This window comes from Trachypithecus francoisi, unplaced genomic scaffold, assembly GCF_009764315.1.
Source record: "Trachypithecus francoisi isolate TF-2019V2 unplaced genomic scaffold, Tfra_2.0 Lachesis_group5, whole genome shotgun sequence".
Taxonomy (NCBI): domain Eukaryota; kingdom Metazoa; phylum Chordata; class Mammalia; order Primates; family Cercopithecidae; genus Trachypithecus; species Trachypithecus francoisi.
Window position 1 is genome coordinate 40,274,628 of NW_022681470.1, and position 16,492 is coordinate 40,291,119.

The window sequence follows — 16,492 nt, forward strand, 5'->3', positions numbered from 1 at the left end:
GAGGCAAACAAACAACAACAACAACAACAAAAGGAGAAATCATTGCAAACAGAAAATCAAAAGTATATTGGAATCCCAGCACTTTGGGGATCCCAAAGTGAGCTGATCACCTAAGGTCAGACCAGCCTGGCTAACATGGCGAAACCCTGACTACTAAAAATACAAAAAGTAGTTGGATGTGGTGGCACGTGCCTGTAGTTCCAACTACTTGGGAGGCTGAGGCAGGAGAATCACTTGAACCAGGGAGGCAGAGGTTGCAGTGAGCTGAGATCATGACACTACACTCCAGGCTGGGTGACAGAGCGAGACTTCCTCTCAAAAAAAAAAAAAATAATTGGTAGATATCAAAAGTAGACATTAGTAGAGATAAATTCAAATAGATCATACTCATATAAATTGAACTTTTCAGTTAAAAACAGAGACTGTCAGGATTAAAGATAACAACAAAAAATCAGCTATATTGCCACATGCAAAAGATGTGGCCATAAAAAAAAAATAGAAAAGGTTAAAAATAAAGGTAAAAGTTATAGCAAGCAAATGCTAACCAAAAGAAAGTTGAAGTTTAATACTGGTAGCAGACAAAAATAGTATAAAGCAAAAAGTATTAATAAGGATAAAAAATTACATAATAATAAAAATTAAAAATTGCCAAGAAGTTCTATCTAGTGACCATATAACCATGATGTAAAACAAAAACCAACAGTATTACACCGAAAATTAGTAGATCAACTCTATATTGAAATTAAAAAAAAAAATTTTTTTAAGCAAGTTCTCACTGTGTTGCTCAGGCTAGGCTGAAACTTCTGGGCTCAATGGATCCTTCCACCTCAGCACCCTGAGTAGCTGGATCTACAGGTGCATGCCACCAAGCCCAGGTGCTATATTGGAAAATTTAAATATGTCTTTTTAGAAATTCACAGATCAATTTACCAAAAACTAAATTGAAAGTTGGTTGATGTTTTTAGTATTGTTTTCCTTGTGTACAAATTGTAATTCGCAGGTCATCTAAAGTGATAGTTTTTCCTTATTTTTTTTACATATTCCTTCAGTTTCCTGTTTTAGTGTTGCGTCCATGTAGACCTGAGACCCCCTGGCTATGTGTCTCAGGATGTGTCCTTCAGTTCTGCCTCCTGAGCCTCAAAGCATGTTGGCCTAAGTCTTGTGTGTGCTAATTTGTTTGTTTCCTTTCACCACCATAACTAAGCAGTTTTTGTTGTTTTCTATTTGCTTTGTTTTTTAAACTCTAGCCCAGGGTAGAAGTCACCATTTTTCCCAAATTCGAGTTTCACATTGAACCTGACTAAGGTGCTCTACCATGTTTGGGTTACCTTTGATCTCCACTTCTCAGAAGGATTCAAACTCCTAGCAAACTTCTACCTGCTTCCATACTAGAAGACCATTGAGGCTGTAGCTCTAGCCCCCACTAACCCAGTTGTGTTAGTCTTTTTTTCTTTTTTTTTTTTGAGATGGAGTCTCACTCTGTCGGCCAGGCTGGAGTGCAGTGGCGCAATCTCGGTTCACTGCAACCTCCGTCTCCTGGGTTCAAGCGATTTTCCTGCCTCAGCCTCCCGAGTAGCTGGGATTATAGGTGTGTACCATCATGCCCGGCTAATTTTTGAATTTTTGTAGAGACGGGGTTTCCCCATGTTGGTCAGTCTGGTTTTGAACTCCTGACCTCAGGTGATCTGCCCGCCTCTACCTCCCAAAGTGCTGAGATTACAGGCATGAGCCATTGTGCCCAGCTGGTCTTTCATTTTGATGCCCAGAGATGATTATTTTGTTAAATGAACCCAGAGATGACTTTTAATTTTATCATTAAAGACATAATTTTATCTTGGAAAAGATGTAGAAATTCAAAGCGTGAGCTCCACAAAATGATTTTGACCGTTTTCTTATGACATTCTGGTTGTGGGGAACTCTGGTCTTGCCACATTTTTTGGCTTTTCTTAATAATATGGATTCAGGCTTCTTGTATTCTCAAATGTCGGAAATCTATTTGGAATCTCTGTAAATCACAGGACTTCTGGCTCAGGTTGATGCAGAGTATAAAATCCCCTGTTTCTTGCTCTCCTAGCTGACTTAATGTATACAACAATTAGAGACATTAAAACAATGTATTCTGATACTGAAACTCTTGCTCTTAAATTAGTCTTTGTCCTAAATTTCTTCAAAGTCTGTGCATTTTTGTAACCTTAACTTTTGAAATCCAGTAGGGAAAGGGTGTAAGAAAAGATGTGTGGAGGAAAACCCCACAATTTCATCTCATTATTATTCTATCAGAGAAGAGATGTTCCTCTCTGCATTTGTGTTCTGGAATCTACTTTTTCTCATTTCCCCAGAGGCCTCACTCTTATCTACCTCTCTCTCTCTCTCTCTCTTTTTTTTTTTCTAAGAGACAGGGTCTTGCTCTGTCTCCCAGGCTTGAGTGCAGTGGCATGATCACAGCTCACTGTAGCCTCAAACTCCTGGGTTCAAGAGATCCTCCCACCTCAGCCTTCCCAGTAGCTGGGACTTACAGGTGCATGCCACCATGCCCAACTTATTTTATTTTATTTTATTTTATTTTATTTTTGAGATGGAGTCTCCCTCTGTTGCCCAGGTTGCAGTGCAGTGGCATGATCTTGGCTCACTGCAACCTCCACCTCCTGGGTTTAAGCGATTCTCCTGCCTCAGCCTCCCCAAATAGCTGGGACTACAAGTGTGCACCACTACGGCCAGCTCTTTTTTTTGTATTTTTAATAGAGACGAGGTTTCACCATGTTGGCCAGGCTGGTCTCGAACTCTTGACCTCAGGTGATCTGCCCGCCTCGGCCTCCCAAAATGCTGGGATTACAGGTGTGAGCCACCTGTAATTTTATAGAGGCCTATTTTACTTTTTATAGAGATGAGGGTCTTGCTTTGTTGCCCATGTGAGCCTTAAACTCTTGGGCTTAAGCGATCTTCCAGCTTCCGCCTCCCAAAATGCTGGGATTACAAGCATGAGCCACCATACCTGGCTGGCCTCTATCCCTGATTTTTCTATATGTGATGTTTTCCTGCTGAAGTCTCCCACCTCTTTATAAGACAAAACTCCTATCTTTCATTCATTTTGTAGGCAAGCTTTCTGAAAACCACACAAATAGCTTTAATTACTATCTACCTGCTGATGACTCCCAAAGCTACAACTCTAGTACAGATTTCTCTTTTGTTCTCCAGATACACAAGATTTCTTAACCCCAAACAAATGATAAATTCATTATCTCCAATTCCCATACACATCTCCAAACCTGTTCCTTCTCTTACCTTTTCCATTTTCATCCGGTTTCTCAAGCAGAAACCTGAGAGTCTTCTTGATTCCTTCCCATCCAATAAACCACCCAGTTCTGTCATTGTATTTCCATTTAATGAATTTCTATAGTCACATATTTGTTAAGTACCACTACAACCAAAGCAGTATAATGAATTAAAGATGAGGTTAGTCTGGGCACAGTGGCTCATCCATGTAATCCTAGCACTTTGGGAAGTTGAGGTGGGTGGATTGTTTGAGTCCAGGAGTTTGAGACCAGCCTGGGCAACATGGTGAAACCCTGTCTCTACAAAAAATTTAAAAACTAGCTGGGTGTGGTGGTGCGCACCTGTGGTCCCAGCTACTCAAGAGACTGAGGTGGGAGGATTGCTTGATCCCAGGAGATCAAGGATGCAATGAGCCATGATCATGCCACTGCACTACACTCCAGCCCGGCAACACAGTGAGACCCTGTATCAAAAAAAAAAAAAAAAAAAATACATAAAACAAAAAACAAGGAAAAAACCCAAAAAACATGAGGTTAAAGTGGTAGAATGAAAAAAGATTTTTAAATTCAAGGTCAAGATCATTAAATTCAAGGTAAAAGATAGTTTGGGTAAAGAAAACATGATTAGTATTACCAAATGGGTGCGGTGGCTCACGCCTGTAATCCCAGCACTTTGGGAGGCCAAGGTGGGCAGATCACTTGAGGTCAGGAGTTTGAGACCAGCCTAGCCAATGTGGTGAAATGCTGTCTCTACTAAAAATACAAAAAAATGAGCTGGGCATGGTGGCATGCGCCAGTAATCCCAGCTACTTGGGAGGTTGAGGCAGGAGAATTGCTTGAATCCTGGAGGCAGAGGTTGCAGTGAACTGAGATTACGTCACTGCACCCCAGCCTGCGTGACAGAGCAAGGTCTGTTTCAAAAAGGAGAAAATGAAAATTTACAAGAGATTATTAGATTTAGTTCAAAGGTTCCTGGCTCTCTATCTGAAGCTTACCTGAGGGGTAAAAGAAAACTTTCTGCAGAATATACAGTAGTTTACAACAACTATCTGGACTACATTATTTTGTTTTGTTTTGTTTTAAATGGCATTTTCACTCATACTAAAATGGGTGAGAGTACAGTGACATTCCACCTTGTACCCAAAGTCCATTGTTTCCCAGCCTTTTGGCAAAGATTAAGTGTAGTATCAAGTGTACACAAAGTCCAAATTCAAATGGATACAATCTGTTTTGCAGAATATTGACCATTCAGGCAGGCTGGAGTGCAGTGGCACGATCTTGGCTCACAGCAACCTCCATCTCCTAGGCTCAAGGGGTTCTCTCTACTCAGCCTCCAGAGTAGCTAGTCTACAGATGCGTACCACCATGCCCAGCTAATTTTTTTTTTTTTTTTTTTTGGTAGAGACAGAGTTTTGCCATGTTGCCCAGGCTGGTCTCAAACTCCTGGGCTCAAGCAATCTGGAGAATATCGGTCCTTTAAATGGCAATATAAAGTTTCTTAGGATGTATAGCTTCTTGAACTGGATCTTAAATGGAATAATTTCCAACTGTCATAGATTTTAGGCAGCAAATCTAGGGATGCCCCACTCAGAATGTAGAGAATGCTGAGTCTGGAAGTATATTTTAGAGACAACAGGGTCCCTTTTCTTTATTTTAAGACAGATTGGGGATCTGGCCTCTTCTTAAAATCTCCCATGGAAAACAGATTATAACAGATGGGTGTCTGACAACTATTACTACCACCAGGCAATGTGCTTCTTTGCTTATCTATCTCTTCTTTTGCCTCTTTCAGACTTCATGGTTTTCTTTTTTTTTCTCTCTTCCCCTATTCTTTCTTCTTTCTCAATTCGGTTTTCCTGACTCTTTTACGTTCTTACCCACAAATGGGAAAAAAAAAAAAAAAAAAAAAGTAAATGTGGAAGTTCCTGACTGGCCACATTCCAGAGAATTGAGGAAATTCAAGTTGTTACATAACTGGGCGGGGCCAGTAGCATGACCTAGAGTTGAGGGAGGAGGAGAAAATAATTTTAAAGATAAGAAAAGGCAAAATAACAAATAAAGGTATAACTTTAAACTTTTATTACTTAAAATAATTCTCTGTGAATTTCATCCAGGGCATGCTATCTTTCTCAGGCTGTGACAGTTTCCAGAAGCAGATTCACAAATTACCACAGAGCCATTTTGGTCTGTACTGTTGTATTAAAAAATGATCATCGTCATCAATTTTTGCTCATACATAAGTATTAGTTGTTGATACTGCATTAGAGCCATAGGAATTGTCTGTAACAAGATTTTTTTTTTTCAATCATCAGTTGTGAAAAGCTATTACACTTATCTTTTTTCTTTTTTTCCCCTTTAGACAGAGTCTCACTCTATTGCCCAGGCTGGAGTGCAGCAGCGCGATCTCAGCTCACAGCAACCTCCGCCTCCCGGATTCAAGCAATTCTTCTGCCTCAGCCTCCCAAGTAGCTGGGATTACAGGTGTGAGCCACTGTGCCAGGCCCTACACTTATCTTTAATCTGCTTCCTTTTCAACTTCCAATGTTACTTTCAGGTTCCTGTAATATAGAAGTTCAGGCATTCTTTAAAAACAATGCAAACCACCACCAAAACAACAATAACAATAATCCACTCAACTTTTGTTTTTTGGTTGGCAGAAAATGTTGAAAAGTGCATGAAATTAAAGCCAACCATAAGTAGTTTACCTCAGAAATAACTGCTATTAACATTTTATTATATTTATGACCATTTTCTATGTAATTCTATTTCATAGTTGCACTTTATGTATATAGTTTTGTATCTTTCAGGCATAATTTAGTATACTTTTAGCCATGGTTTTCCATCACTTTTATGGTAGGATGAGCTGTGTGTATTCCTTTTCCTGCTGGGAAATAGAATGTGAACAAGTAAACTCTGCATAATCTCATTCTGAAGGACTTCACAGTTGACTGGGACACTTACGTGGATTACCTGATTGCATGTCTGTACTTGATCTCAAGTGGAATGGTTCCAAAGACTTCTACCACAGCATTTATCACTCTATAATATAACTTCCCTTTTACTTAACTGTCTTTTAAACCTTAAGCTCTGACAGCAGGACTGTTTTGTTCACCATTTGCACCCTAATGACTAGCATATGACCTGATACAATGAAAATTCCATGAAAACTGAATGAAAGACTGAATAAATTACTAAATACTAACATTCTAGAGGATACATAACTCATCAAACTTCTCCATAGTAGCAGGATACACCAAGATTAAGATTCCCAGAAGTCAAGTTTTAGTTTTGATATAGATTTGTCTTGAAAAGGCAGAGAAAGATAGGAATTGATCACCATCAATTGAACATTCTCTATAGATATTAAACTCAACTCTACCTAACATTCACACAGTGTTTTCATGCTAAAATTAGACTGTTCCTCAAATACTCAGAGAAAATTAATTTCAGCTTCTTTCTACAGCTGGTAACCTTCTGTAACATCTAGTCCACTGATGCCTATATTTTGGAAACGTTGGCATTCCAATTATTTGGCATGCCCTCTGGTCTTGGTCTTACCTACAGGGACATTGTTAAAGAACTAAAACTGGTGGGGTGCAGTGGCTCATGCCTGTAACCCCAGCACTTTGGGAGGTTAAGGCAGCTGGATCGCTTGAGCCCAGGAGTTCAAAACCAGCCTGAGAAAAGTGATGAAACCCCATCTCTACTAAAAATACAAAAATTAGCCAGGCATGGTGGCATGTGCCTGTAGCCCCAGCTACTCAGGAGGTTGAGGTGGGAGAATGGCTTGAGCCTGGCAGGTTGAGGCTGCAGTGAGCTGTGATTATCCCACTGCGCTACAGCCTGGGTGACAGGGAGAGACCCTGTCTCAAAACAACAACAAAACAACAACAACAAAAACCAAACTAAAACCATGCATGTCCTCTTGGACAAAGAAATGGATGACTTGGAGAACCATAATGGGAACATTATAGCCAATGGTTGAAAGAGCGCGAGAATGAGACAGCATGCAAGCCAGAGCAATTCCAGAGGCGTTAGTTTGAAAGAGGGCAGGGGAAAGCATAAGCAGCTGGTTTTGCTCCGTAGAAGCCTCCTTATCTTCTTTAGCTTTGAACGAGATCTTGGCTCTCATTTCATTCAAATATAGAACAGCTAATGAACTAAGATATCCTTCAGAAATAGATGAAAGAATTTATACTGGCCAGGCACGGTGGCTCACACCTGTAACCCCAGCACTTTGGGAGGCTGAGTTGGGAGGATCACTTGAGGTCAGGAGTTCACGACCAGCCTGGGTGACACAGTGAGACCTCAAAAATAAAAAACATCAGCTGGGCATGGTAGTGCATGTCTGTTGTCCTAGCAACTTGGGAGGTTGAGGTGGGAGAATTGTTTGAGCCCAGGAGGTTGAGGCTGCAGTGAGCTGTGATTACACCACTGCACTCCAGCCTGGGAAACAGAGTGAGACCCTGTCGAAAAGAAAGAAAAAAAAGAAAAGGAGAGGAAAGAAAAGAAAAGGAGAGGAGAGGGAAGAGGGGAGGGGAAGGGAGGAGAGGGGAGGAGAAGGCAGGGCAGGGTAAGAAAAAAAAGAGAGAAAGAGAGAAAGAAAGAAAAGAGAGAAAGAAAGAGAAAGAAGGAAGGAAGGAAGGAAGGAAGGAAGGAAAGAAGAAAGGAAGGAAGATTGGTCATATGATAAAACTGGTCATATAGTTTTGAGGCAGTATGCTGTGTACCTCTACAGCATTTTGTACTTGTTTTTAAAGGTGCATTTAACCTACATTAATTAGTGTGTATGCAGTTCTTATTCACCCTTTATATACAGTAAGAGCATTTGTTGAGTGTCTACTAAGTGCCAGGCTGCTTACATATGTTACATGCCTTATTTAATTGACTTGAATTCAGAACCTGCCTCCAGAAACTTAATTATCACATTTACTTTGAAATTGGATATAGCCCTTTCCTTAAAATCCTACATTCAGTTTACTTAACCTTATCCCATTACAGGCAAAAAAATTAACAATAATAATGCTAGAATTTATAAACACTTTTCTGGTGAAAAATAGAGACCACTGAGCTTTCCATTCTACACCCTGATCCAATTTTCTTTCTGAAAATTTAAAGGTAATTTTTTATATTACATTCTAATTAGCTGATAGCCTCTCTTCTCTTTTGCCATCCTTCCCTAGCACCCTCTCCTGCCACATAACGAAAGAATTAACTGCTTCATCTAATTTCAAATTAAAAAACATAAAGTTAAATAAAAATAATTTGGACATTGAAGACTGTTTTTCTACACTGAAGTCTGAGACTCTGGTGTGAAATAACTGATGAGTTATCCTTCATCTTATAAGTGTGCACTTTACTCATTGCTTAAATATTTCATTTAATTAAAACTTTAATCTTGTTAAATGTAATAGCAATTTCAATTACTGAGATTAGTTGAAGGCCCAATAAAATTCTTTTCTTACTGCTTTAGGATTAATTCTAAAGAATACATGGTCCAACTTGTTTTTTGTTTTAGCAATGGGGTCTCACTATGTTGCCCAGGCTGGTCTCGAATTTCTGGACTGAAGCAATCTTCCACCTCGGCCTCCAAAGTGCTGAGATTACAGGTGTGAGCCATTGTACCCAGCTACCAAATTTCTATCAATTTGTTTTTGTTTTTTAATTCCTTGACTTAATGAACATTTATTGAGCATTCCTTGTTTCTGGTGTTCTGCTAGGGAAGTGATAATACAAGAGTAAGGAAAATAGGCGTAGCATCTACTCTTACAGAGCTTACAAGTGGAGGTAACAGATACTAAACAAAGATTTACAAATATGAAAGACTTACAAATGCCACGAAAAAGAAGGGCAGAGTGCTATGGGAACATATAACCAGTTTAGCTAATTTAGCCTAATGGTTAGGGGTTGGAAAGTAGAGAAAGCTCATCCGAAGAAGTTCAGATTTAGGCTTGAAGTATAGGAAGACATAAGAGTTGTCTGAGGAGAACTACCTAGATAGAGGGAACAACTTATCTAAAGGCTCTGAGAAGAAAAGAACACTGCTTATTTGAGGACCTAACAGAAGGTCACTATAGCTAGAGTGGTGATACCAGGGGGTGGGGAGGGTTGTCAGAGAAGAGGCAGGCAGAGACCAGAACAGAGGTCATGGTAAGGATTGGAAACTTTATCCTAAGGGTAATGGAAAAGCAATGGAGACTTAAAGCCAGGGGAAAAATCTTTTTAAAGAGCTTAACATAGCTAACATGTGGAATATATGCATACATTAATTTATGATTTAATCTGTTCCAGAATGTGTTCTTACATCTTAATCCAATAATATTAAGAATTGTTTTTAAGATGGAGTCTTGCTATGTTGCCCAGGCTGGCCCCAAACTCCTTGGCTCAAGTGATCTTCCTGCCTCAGCCTCCTGACTAGCTGAAATTATAGGCACCTGCCACTGTGCCAGGCTAATATTAAGAATTTTTACAAATATGACCAGGTGATGTGGTCACCTGTAATCCCATTACTTTGGGAAGCCAAGGCTGGAGGTCTTCTTGAGTCCAGGAGTTTGAGACCAGCCTGGGCAACATAGGGAGACCCCCATCTCTACAAAAAATAAAAAAATTAGCTGGGCATGGTGAGGGAAGCCTGTAGTCCCAGTTACTCAAGAGGCTGAGGCAGGAGGATTACTTGAGCCCAGGAGGTTGAGGCTGCATTGAGCTATGATCATACTACTATACTCTAGCCTGGGCAACAGAGCAAGTTCCTGTCTCAAAAAAAAAAAAAAAAAGAACTTTTACAAATATGAGACAAACAATCCAGGTTTTTGATATGTAAAAGTTTTCTGAGAATAGCAAAGACCCTGGGATTGTAAAGCAAAGCAAAAAAGTGCTTGGATACATACTCTTAGTATGCCTTGAAGTGATGGACCTAAGTCCTAAGTTTCTTTGTTTTTCATCTTTATCACATTTTAACTTGAATAGAAACCGAATTGGTACAATAATAATGTCAGGGAAAAAGAGGAAGGTGTGTGTTAGTCCATTTTCACACTGCTATAAAGATACTACCCAAGACTGGGTAATTCATAAGCAAAGGAGGCTTAATTGACTGACAGTTCTGTATAGTTGGGGAGGCCTCAGGAAACTTACAATCATGGTGGAAAGCGAAACAGGCACCTTCTTTAGGAGGGAGCAGGGAGGGACGAACAAAGGAAGTTTCAAACACTTATAAAAACATAAGATCTTGTGAGAACTCACTCACTGTCATGAGAACAGCATGGGGGAAACCACCCCCATGATCCAATCACCTCCCTCCCTGGACACATGGGGATTACAGGTCCCTCCCTCAACATGTGGGGATTATAAATCAAGATGAGATTTGGGCGGGGACACAGGGCCAAACCATATCAGTGTGTGCATGTGTATATGCATGTACATGTTTCCCCTGGTTTTGAAGAACAGATTTATGACAATGAATATCAGTATCACATTCTTAGTGCTCCAAAGTAGTATCTACCTGATAAAAGTTAGGAAAGTAGAAACTAGAAAATATTAAAAGATTATGTTATCTTAGTTGGGTGTTTTAAGAAAAATATGGCAACTTCTGGGTAACTCAACAGACTTTGACATGAAATATGTTGCTGTTAGATTAGGGACCCCCAAGATGATTTCAGTAAGTACTGTGCTTGGGGTAGTAAAAAGATGCATGAACACAAGGCCTCCTGCCAATAAAGTAAGAGAGGTTAGGGTTTTTATTTTGGTTTTTCAATACTTTTAAATCTTCCCTATGAGCATCTCTTCTTGTTTTCTCCAGATTGTGTCCATGAAATCATCAGATAAGAATTTTAGGTGTGGTACTTTCTCAGAGGTATTTGCTTATTGGGAGTTGGGGGAACCTTGAAGATAATATTTCCCTTAGTAAATATTAGGAGAATGGAGAAGTGAAGGGGGAGAGAAAGCTCTGAATATTGTTCCCCAACTGTCACCTCACTGCTTCCCATATCAGAAGTTTCTTTTCTTCAATCTTGGACTGCAATGGTTCCCGACTATTCTTCAGGCTAAAAGACTCCCTCTTTGGAGTGAATGAATAAGTATTCGCTTTGAAAATTGTTTGAAAAAGGCTATTGACCCTTGATCTAAGAAATCTTGGGCAACAGGAGACCTGAATTTAAATGTCAATTTGTATCTCACTCACTATTTGAAGATAATGAATTACTCATTTGATTGAATCACTTAACTCTATGGTCTGAGGTGTGGTACTGAAGAGGAATGAATGGCTAGCTTCACACACATTGTGTACTGAGTATGCAATTGATAATAAATGTGTTTCTACTTTGATGAGAATGATTTACCAAGTTCCTAATTGTGCACAGGATTTAGAAACATTCAGAATATGTAGGCTAAATATAAAAATAAATTAGGGCTTGTTATGATGTCATGGAACAGGCTGTCTATTATTATAAAAAGGGAGGAGGCCTGCTATGTATTAATTGTCAGGTTACCAAAGCTCTGGGTAAATTTGGTAAGAATGTTAAGAGTAGTTTCTCAGCAAGTACCAGTGTTTGATTGAAAAGAGGCCATTCTATTTACTTGGACAGAAGTGTGGTTTATATTAGGCTGTCTCATGTGATAAAAGGTTTTTGAAAAGTTTTAAATCTCTAGCATCTGACTCACAATGTCCTAATATTGTGTTCTTTTCTGTAATCAGAGTCACGAATAAAGAAATCTATCTTCTAGCACTGGAGGCCAATAGATTTGAACGTGAGTTCAGACCTATGAGTATTATAGACAAAGACTAGATTGAGAACTGGGTACAGTGATTCGCACCTAAAATCCCAGTTACTTGTGAGGCTGAGGCGGGAGGACTGCTTGTGGCCAGGAGTTAGAGATTAGCCTGGGCAACACAGTGAGACTGCATCTCTATTAAAAAAAAAAAAAAAAAAAAAAGACTAGATAGAGTATTATTTTAAAAAATAATGTTATGCTGTAGTAGTTCTATTTTACTCATTTTAGTTTGATATAAAAGAGCAAAAGGGGCCAGGCAAGGTGACTCACATCCATAATCTCAGCACTTTGGGAGGCCAAGGCAGGCAGATCACTTGAGGTCAGGAGTTTGAGACTAGCCTGGCCAACATGGTGAACCTCGTCTCTAACTGAAAATACAAAAATTAGCCGGGCATGGTGGCACACACCTGTAGTCCCAGCTACTTGGGAGGCTGAAGCATTAGAATTGCTTGAACCCAGGAGGCAGAGGTTGCAGTGAGCTGAAATTGTGCCACTGCACTCCAGCCTGGGTGACAGAGTAAGACTCTGTCTCAATTAAAAAAAAAAAAAGGGCAGAAAAAAATTAACATTTATCAAGTCCAGTGTTGTATAATGGCACTCAATCATGTATGTCATCATTAAAGGTCACAGGAAGCCTATAACAGGTAATGCTTCTATTTTGGTCAAGGAGCAAACTGAAGTTCAGAAACCAAGATCGCAGAGTTAGAATGCATACTCAGGTCCATTAGCTTGTGATCTTTCCATGAAATCACTTAGCCAACAAGACAAACCCAAAAACTTAAAATCTGGTAGGATTAATATAAGGAAGCTTCTCTTTAATTTTTTTTGGTTTAGATGTGATCTTATACCTGCAGGGGGAAAAGGTGAACAATATCTATTGCAGAAAGAAAGATGTCTGTAATTCTACAAATTTGTTGACTAGGGCAAGTAGAAACAGATGAAATTGGAAAATGTGTATTAAATAGTATATAAATAGAAGGTAATAATTTTTCTGAGTCCTATTGATTTTTGAAAGTAATTTTAATATTAGTATCAAAGTCTTCTAATCTCTAAAATATGCTACTATTCTATTTAGCTAGAGATATTGTAAAGCTATTGAAGAGTCTTATAAAATTCTTAGGAAAGCTGCTATAAAACACAGATTATTTCTGACCTCATGTGTTCCTACTTTGTTCTTACCCCAATTACTGCATCCCTTTATTGCATCCTAATCATCACTCTGAGATCTCTACCAGCAGGTGAGTTCCCTCAAGACAGGGACCAGGTCTCTTTCACTGTGGTATCCATCCTAACCAGAACAGTGTCTGAAATATAATAAGTACTCAGTAAATGTTTATGGCATCAATCAGCAAACCCTAACAAAAGGATTCATCTATCTGATCCATTTCTCTATTTCCGAAATGAGAAGATAGTAGCAATATTTTCCTAGATTGCTTATCAGGTATATATGATAACTGTTCATATACTCTTTTTATTTTTTGGAGACAGAGTCTCGTTCTGTCGCCCAGGCTGGAGTGCAGTGGCGCGATCTCTGCTCACTACAAGCTCCGCCTCCCGGATTCAAGCCATTCTCCTGCCTCAGCCTCCCGAGTAGCTGGGACTACAGGTGCCTGCCACCATGCCCGGCTAATTTTTTTGTATTTTTTTAGTAGAGACGGGGTTTCACCATGTTAGCCAGGATGGTCTCGATCTCCTGACCTCGTGATCCACCCGCCTCTGCCTCCCAAAGTGCTGGGATTACAGGAATGAGCCACCGCGCCTGGCCTTCATACACTCTTTACTGGAGATATGTGCCACAGACATAAATGGCTATTACCATAATTAGTAAGGGGGTAATTATTACAATTTTTATTGTTTGAAATCTTTAAAAAATCTAACCAGTATACTATCACATTCGTCTTTAAGTTAAAAAAAAGAAAAAATATCTAACCAACAAATTTTCGGAAAGAAATGTAGGCTATTTGGGGTAATAGGTAGTAGGAATCTATCCTTGGGCTCTCATGGTAGAAGGAAAAGCAGAACTTCACCGCGGAAATGAGAATAATCCCTCACTAGGTGGCTCTCTTTGCCGTGAGTGGGCGGCGCGTCGGTGCCGGGCGGGTGATTGAGGGCATAGTACTGCCGCAAGCGCTGCGCGTCACGCCGCATCATACCAGGCGCTAGCAGCATGAGGGGCATAGTCCAATTTCTATTTCGTTAATGACAATCTGTCCTTGGAATTTATTTCAATGCAGGTTGTACTTTCGCTTCCGCTAAACTTATACCTGATATTTCAACTGAACATTGGTGTAGGCTTACTGGTAAAGGTTTCAGGGAAGGATCTTGAAAGTGCCTCTTCGGCTGGCATGGAAAAAGACAGCAGGAATCAGGTAGTCAAATCAGAACAAACCAAATCAAAATAGCCCATTAAAATCCTTATTTTAACTCTCCTATGAGGGCTGCATTCTTGGAAGGTTTTATATAGTTACATATCCTAAAGTACTTTGGGATAGCTCCTTAAATGACTCCACGATACGAACCGAAAATATAACTTGTCAATTTCTTCAAGCCATGGATGATGAATTTTCCAGCTATTTCTCATATACTCCATATTATTATTGACTTCGTTCTTTATTTCGGCTTTTTGGCCCGAAAACTGACACAAAACACACATAATATCCAAAAAGATTTGTTCTAAGAATGAAACTTCTTTTCCTAGACTCCTTTCATCAGACAGACGTATCTAGGGTTCTTCCTGATACTCTTTTATCTAATGTTTTCCTCTCTAACCCAACGACACAGAATGACGACTTTTAACACACTGCAGACCCGTGAGAGGAGAAAGGTTGCAGAGGAGGGAGGAACTTGGAGGTCTGCCTTTAATAATCAAGCGGGATCCCCACTGCGGGTGCCTATCAGAGTGATGGCGGCAGTCAGCCTTCCGGTTAGTCCCCGGCTTAAATGATAGAAAACACGTGTTACCCTTCTAGGATGCGTTCCCACCCTCACCCTGGCCTCCTCGCAGCAGGATCGCGACAGCTAGGTCAGGAGGGAGTACGCGGGTGGGGTGGATTTGGGGGAGGGGTTGACTCGCCAAAAGTAGGCTATCCCAGTCGGTAGGGGAGGCATCACGGCTGTCGTGTGCCGCTCTCCTCCCTCAGGGACCCCGTTCAGGCGGGATCCCGCCTCCCAGAGCCCAAGGCAGTTGTGGGGAAACCCCTTGCCCTTCCTCGCCGCTTGGCGCTGCCGCCTCGCCCTCCCGACTCCAGCCTGCCGCCCGCCAGCCTCCAGGCCATGCATCTTCTTCGCAGGCCCAGCCCTCTCCACGCCCGGCTCTGAGAGGAAACTATGGAGGTGGTTCCCGCCTGCAGGCGGGTGGAAAAGCCCATGGTGAATGCCTCGGGGTGTCCCCCCAGTTGCTGTAGGAAGTGGGAAGGGAGGAGGAAGTGGACTTCACCACCGGGGAGAACTACCTCGATTCCTAACTTGGGGGAGGCCTTTAGATGGAAGTGAAGCCAACGGGGAACCCTGGGCGGTTTCCTGGGAATCCATTGGCCAAGTGGAGGGTCACCCTGTCCGCACACACCGGTTACTATGACAATACAACCACAGCCTCCAGTTGCCATGGCAGCTGTCTATCCAATCCGATTATTTTCTTTTCTCTTCCTCTCCGGGCCCCACCTTATCCCCTCCAAGAGTCTCCCAGCGTGTATGGGGAGGGGCTGCAGAGAAGAGGAAAGGGGGTCCTTCGAGTCACTCTCTACGCACAAGGGAAGACAAGAGTCGAGGGACTGCTGGGAGGAACTGTAGGAGGAAGGGGCGGCGTTTCCGGTGGGGAAGAGTGGAGGCGTGCAAAAAGGAAGAGAGAAATCCGCTGGAGTGATAAGAAGGGGGAAGACTTTGAGTGTAACTCCCGGTGTTCTTGGTGGGGTTGGGATTGCCCCCTTGCGCGGGAGGAGAAGGGTGGATTGGCAGGAAGCCGCCAAGCGCCACCAGCCGGTAGCTCAGAAGCCGCACACGCGCCACACAGCTCGTTGATCCCAAAAAGGAGCGCTACAGAGAAGCGGAAATCACCGGGAGGGACAGGCGCTGCTGAAATCTCGCGAGAGGGAGCCCCCCTCGTAGCCGACTTCCTTCCTCTGCTTCTGCTCTTTCCCCCGCCCCTCCTCCCTCCCCCTCCCCCGCCCCGGGTCGGAGTGTCCCTGCGCCCCACCGGCAGGAGCAGCAGCGAGAGCAGCTTTCCCCGCTCCCTCCCCCTCGCCTCATTCACCCCCACCCCCCCTGCCGAGCGAGGAGGAGCCGGAGGAGAGGAAGATGGCGGCGGCCGCCAGCACCCGCGGTGCCGCGGGGCCGCTCCGAGGAGCCTGAGAGACCCACGGAGGCTTCGCGGGAAGACGCGGCGGCGGAGGATGAGCCTGCAGAGCGCGCAGTACCTCCGGTGAGTGCCGAGCCCAGCCTGGTACGTAGGGGGAGCG

The 16,492-nt window shown here is 41.9% G+C and overlaps 1 protein-coding gene and 1 long non-coding RNA gene across 15 annotated transcripts in view; one reads left to right on the forward strand and one right to left on the reverse strand.

Annotated features, from left to right (window-relative positions):
* Positions 1–5,698: 5,698 nt before the first annotated feature.
* LOC117074549 lies at positions 5,699–15,583 on the reverse strand. The gene is made up of 4 exons (XR_004433613.1): positions 15,491–15,583; positions 14,303–14,378; positions 13,218–13,342; positions 5,699–5,830 (listed from the first exon to the last, which is right to left on the reverse strand). It is a non-coding gene; the product is annotated as an uncharacterized LOC117074549 (long non-coding RNA).
* SMG7 (SMG7 nonsense mediated mRNA decay factor) overlaps positions 15,126–16,492 on the forward strand; it is an 89,254-nt gene continuing 87,887 nt past the window's right edge. For 6 of the 14 annotated variants that reach the window (XM_033196104.1, XM_033196106.1, XM_033196105.1 and 3 more), the window contains exon 1: positions 15,501–16,455. In XM_033196104.1, coding sequence (XP_033051995.1) covers positions 15,521–16,455 — 935 coding nt within the window. In that variant the 5' untranslated portion in view covers positions 15,501–15,520. Of the gene's footprint in view, positions 16,456–16,492 lie in introns of all 14 variants that reach the window. The other 8 variants (XM_033196119.1, XM_033196115.1, XM_033196117.1 and 5 more) reach the window with 4 other exon arrangements.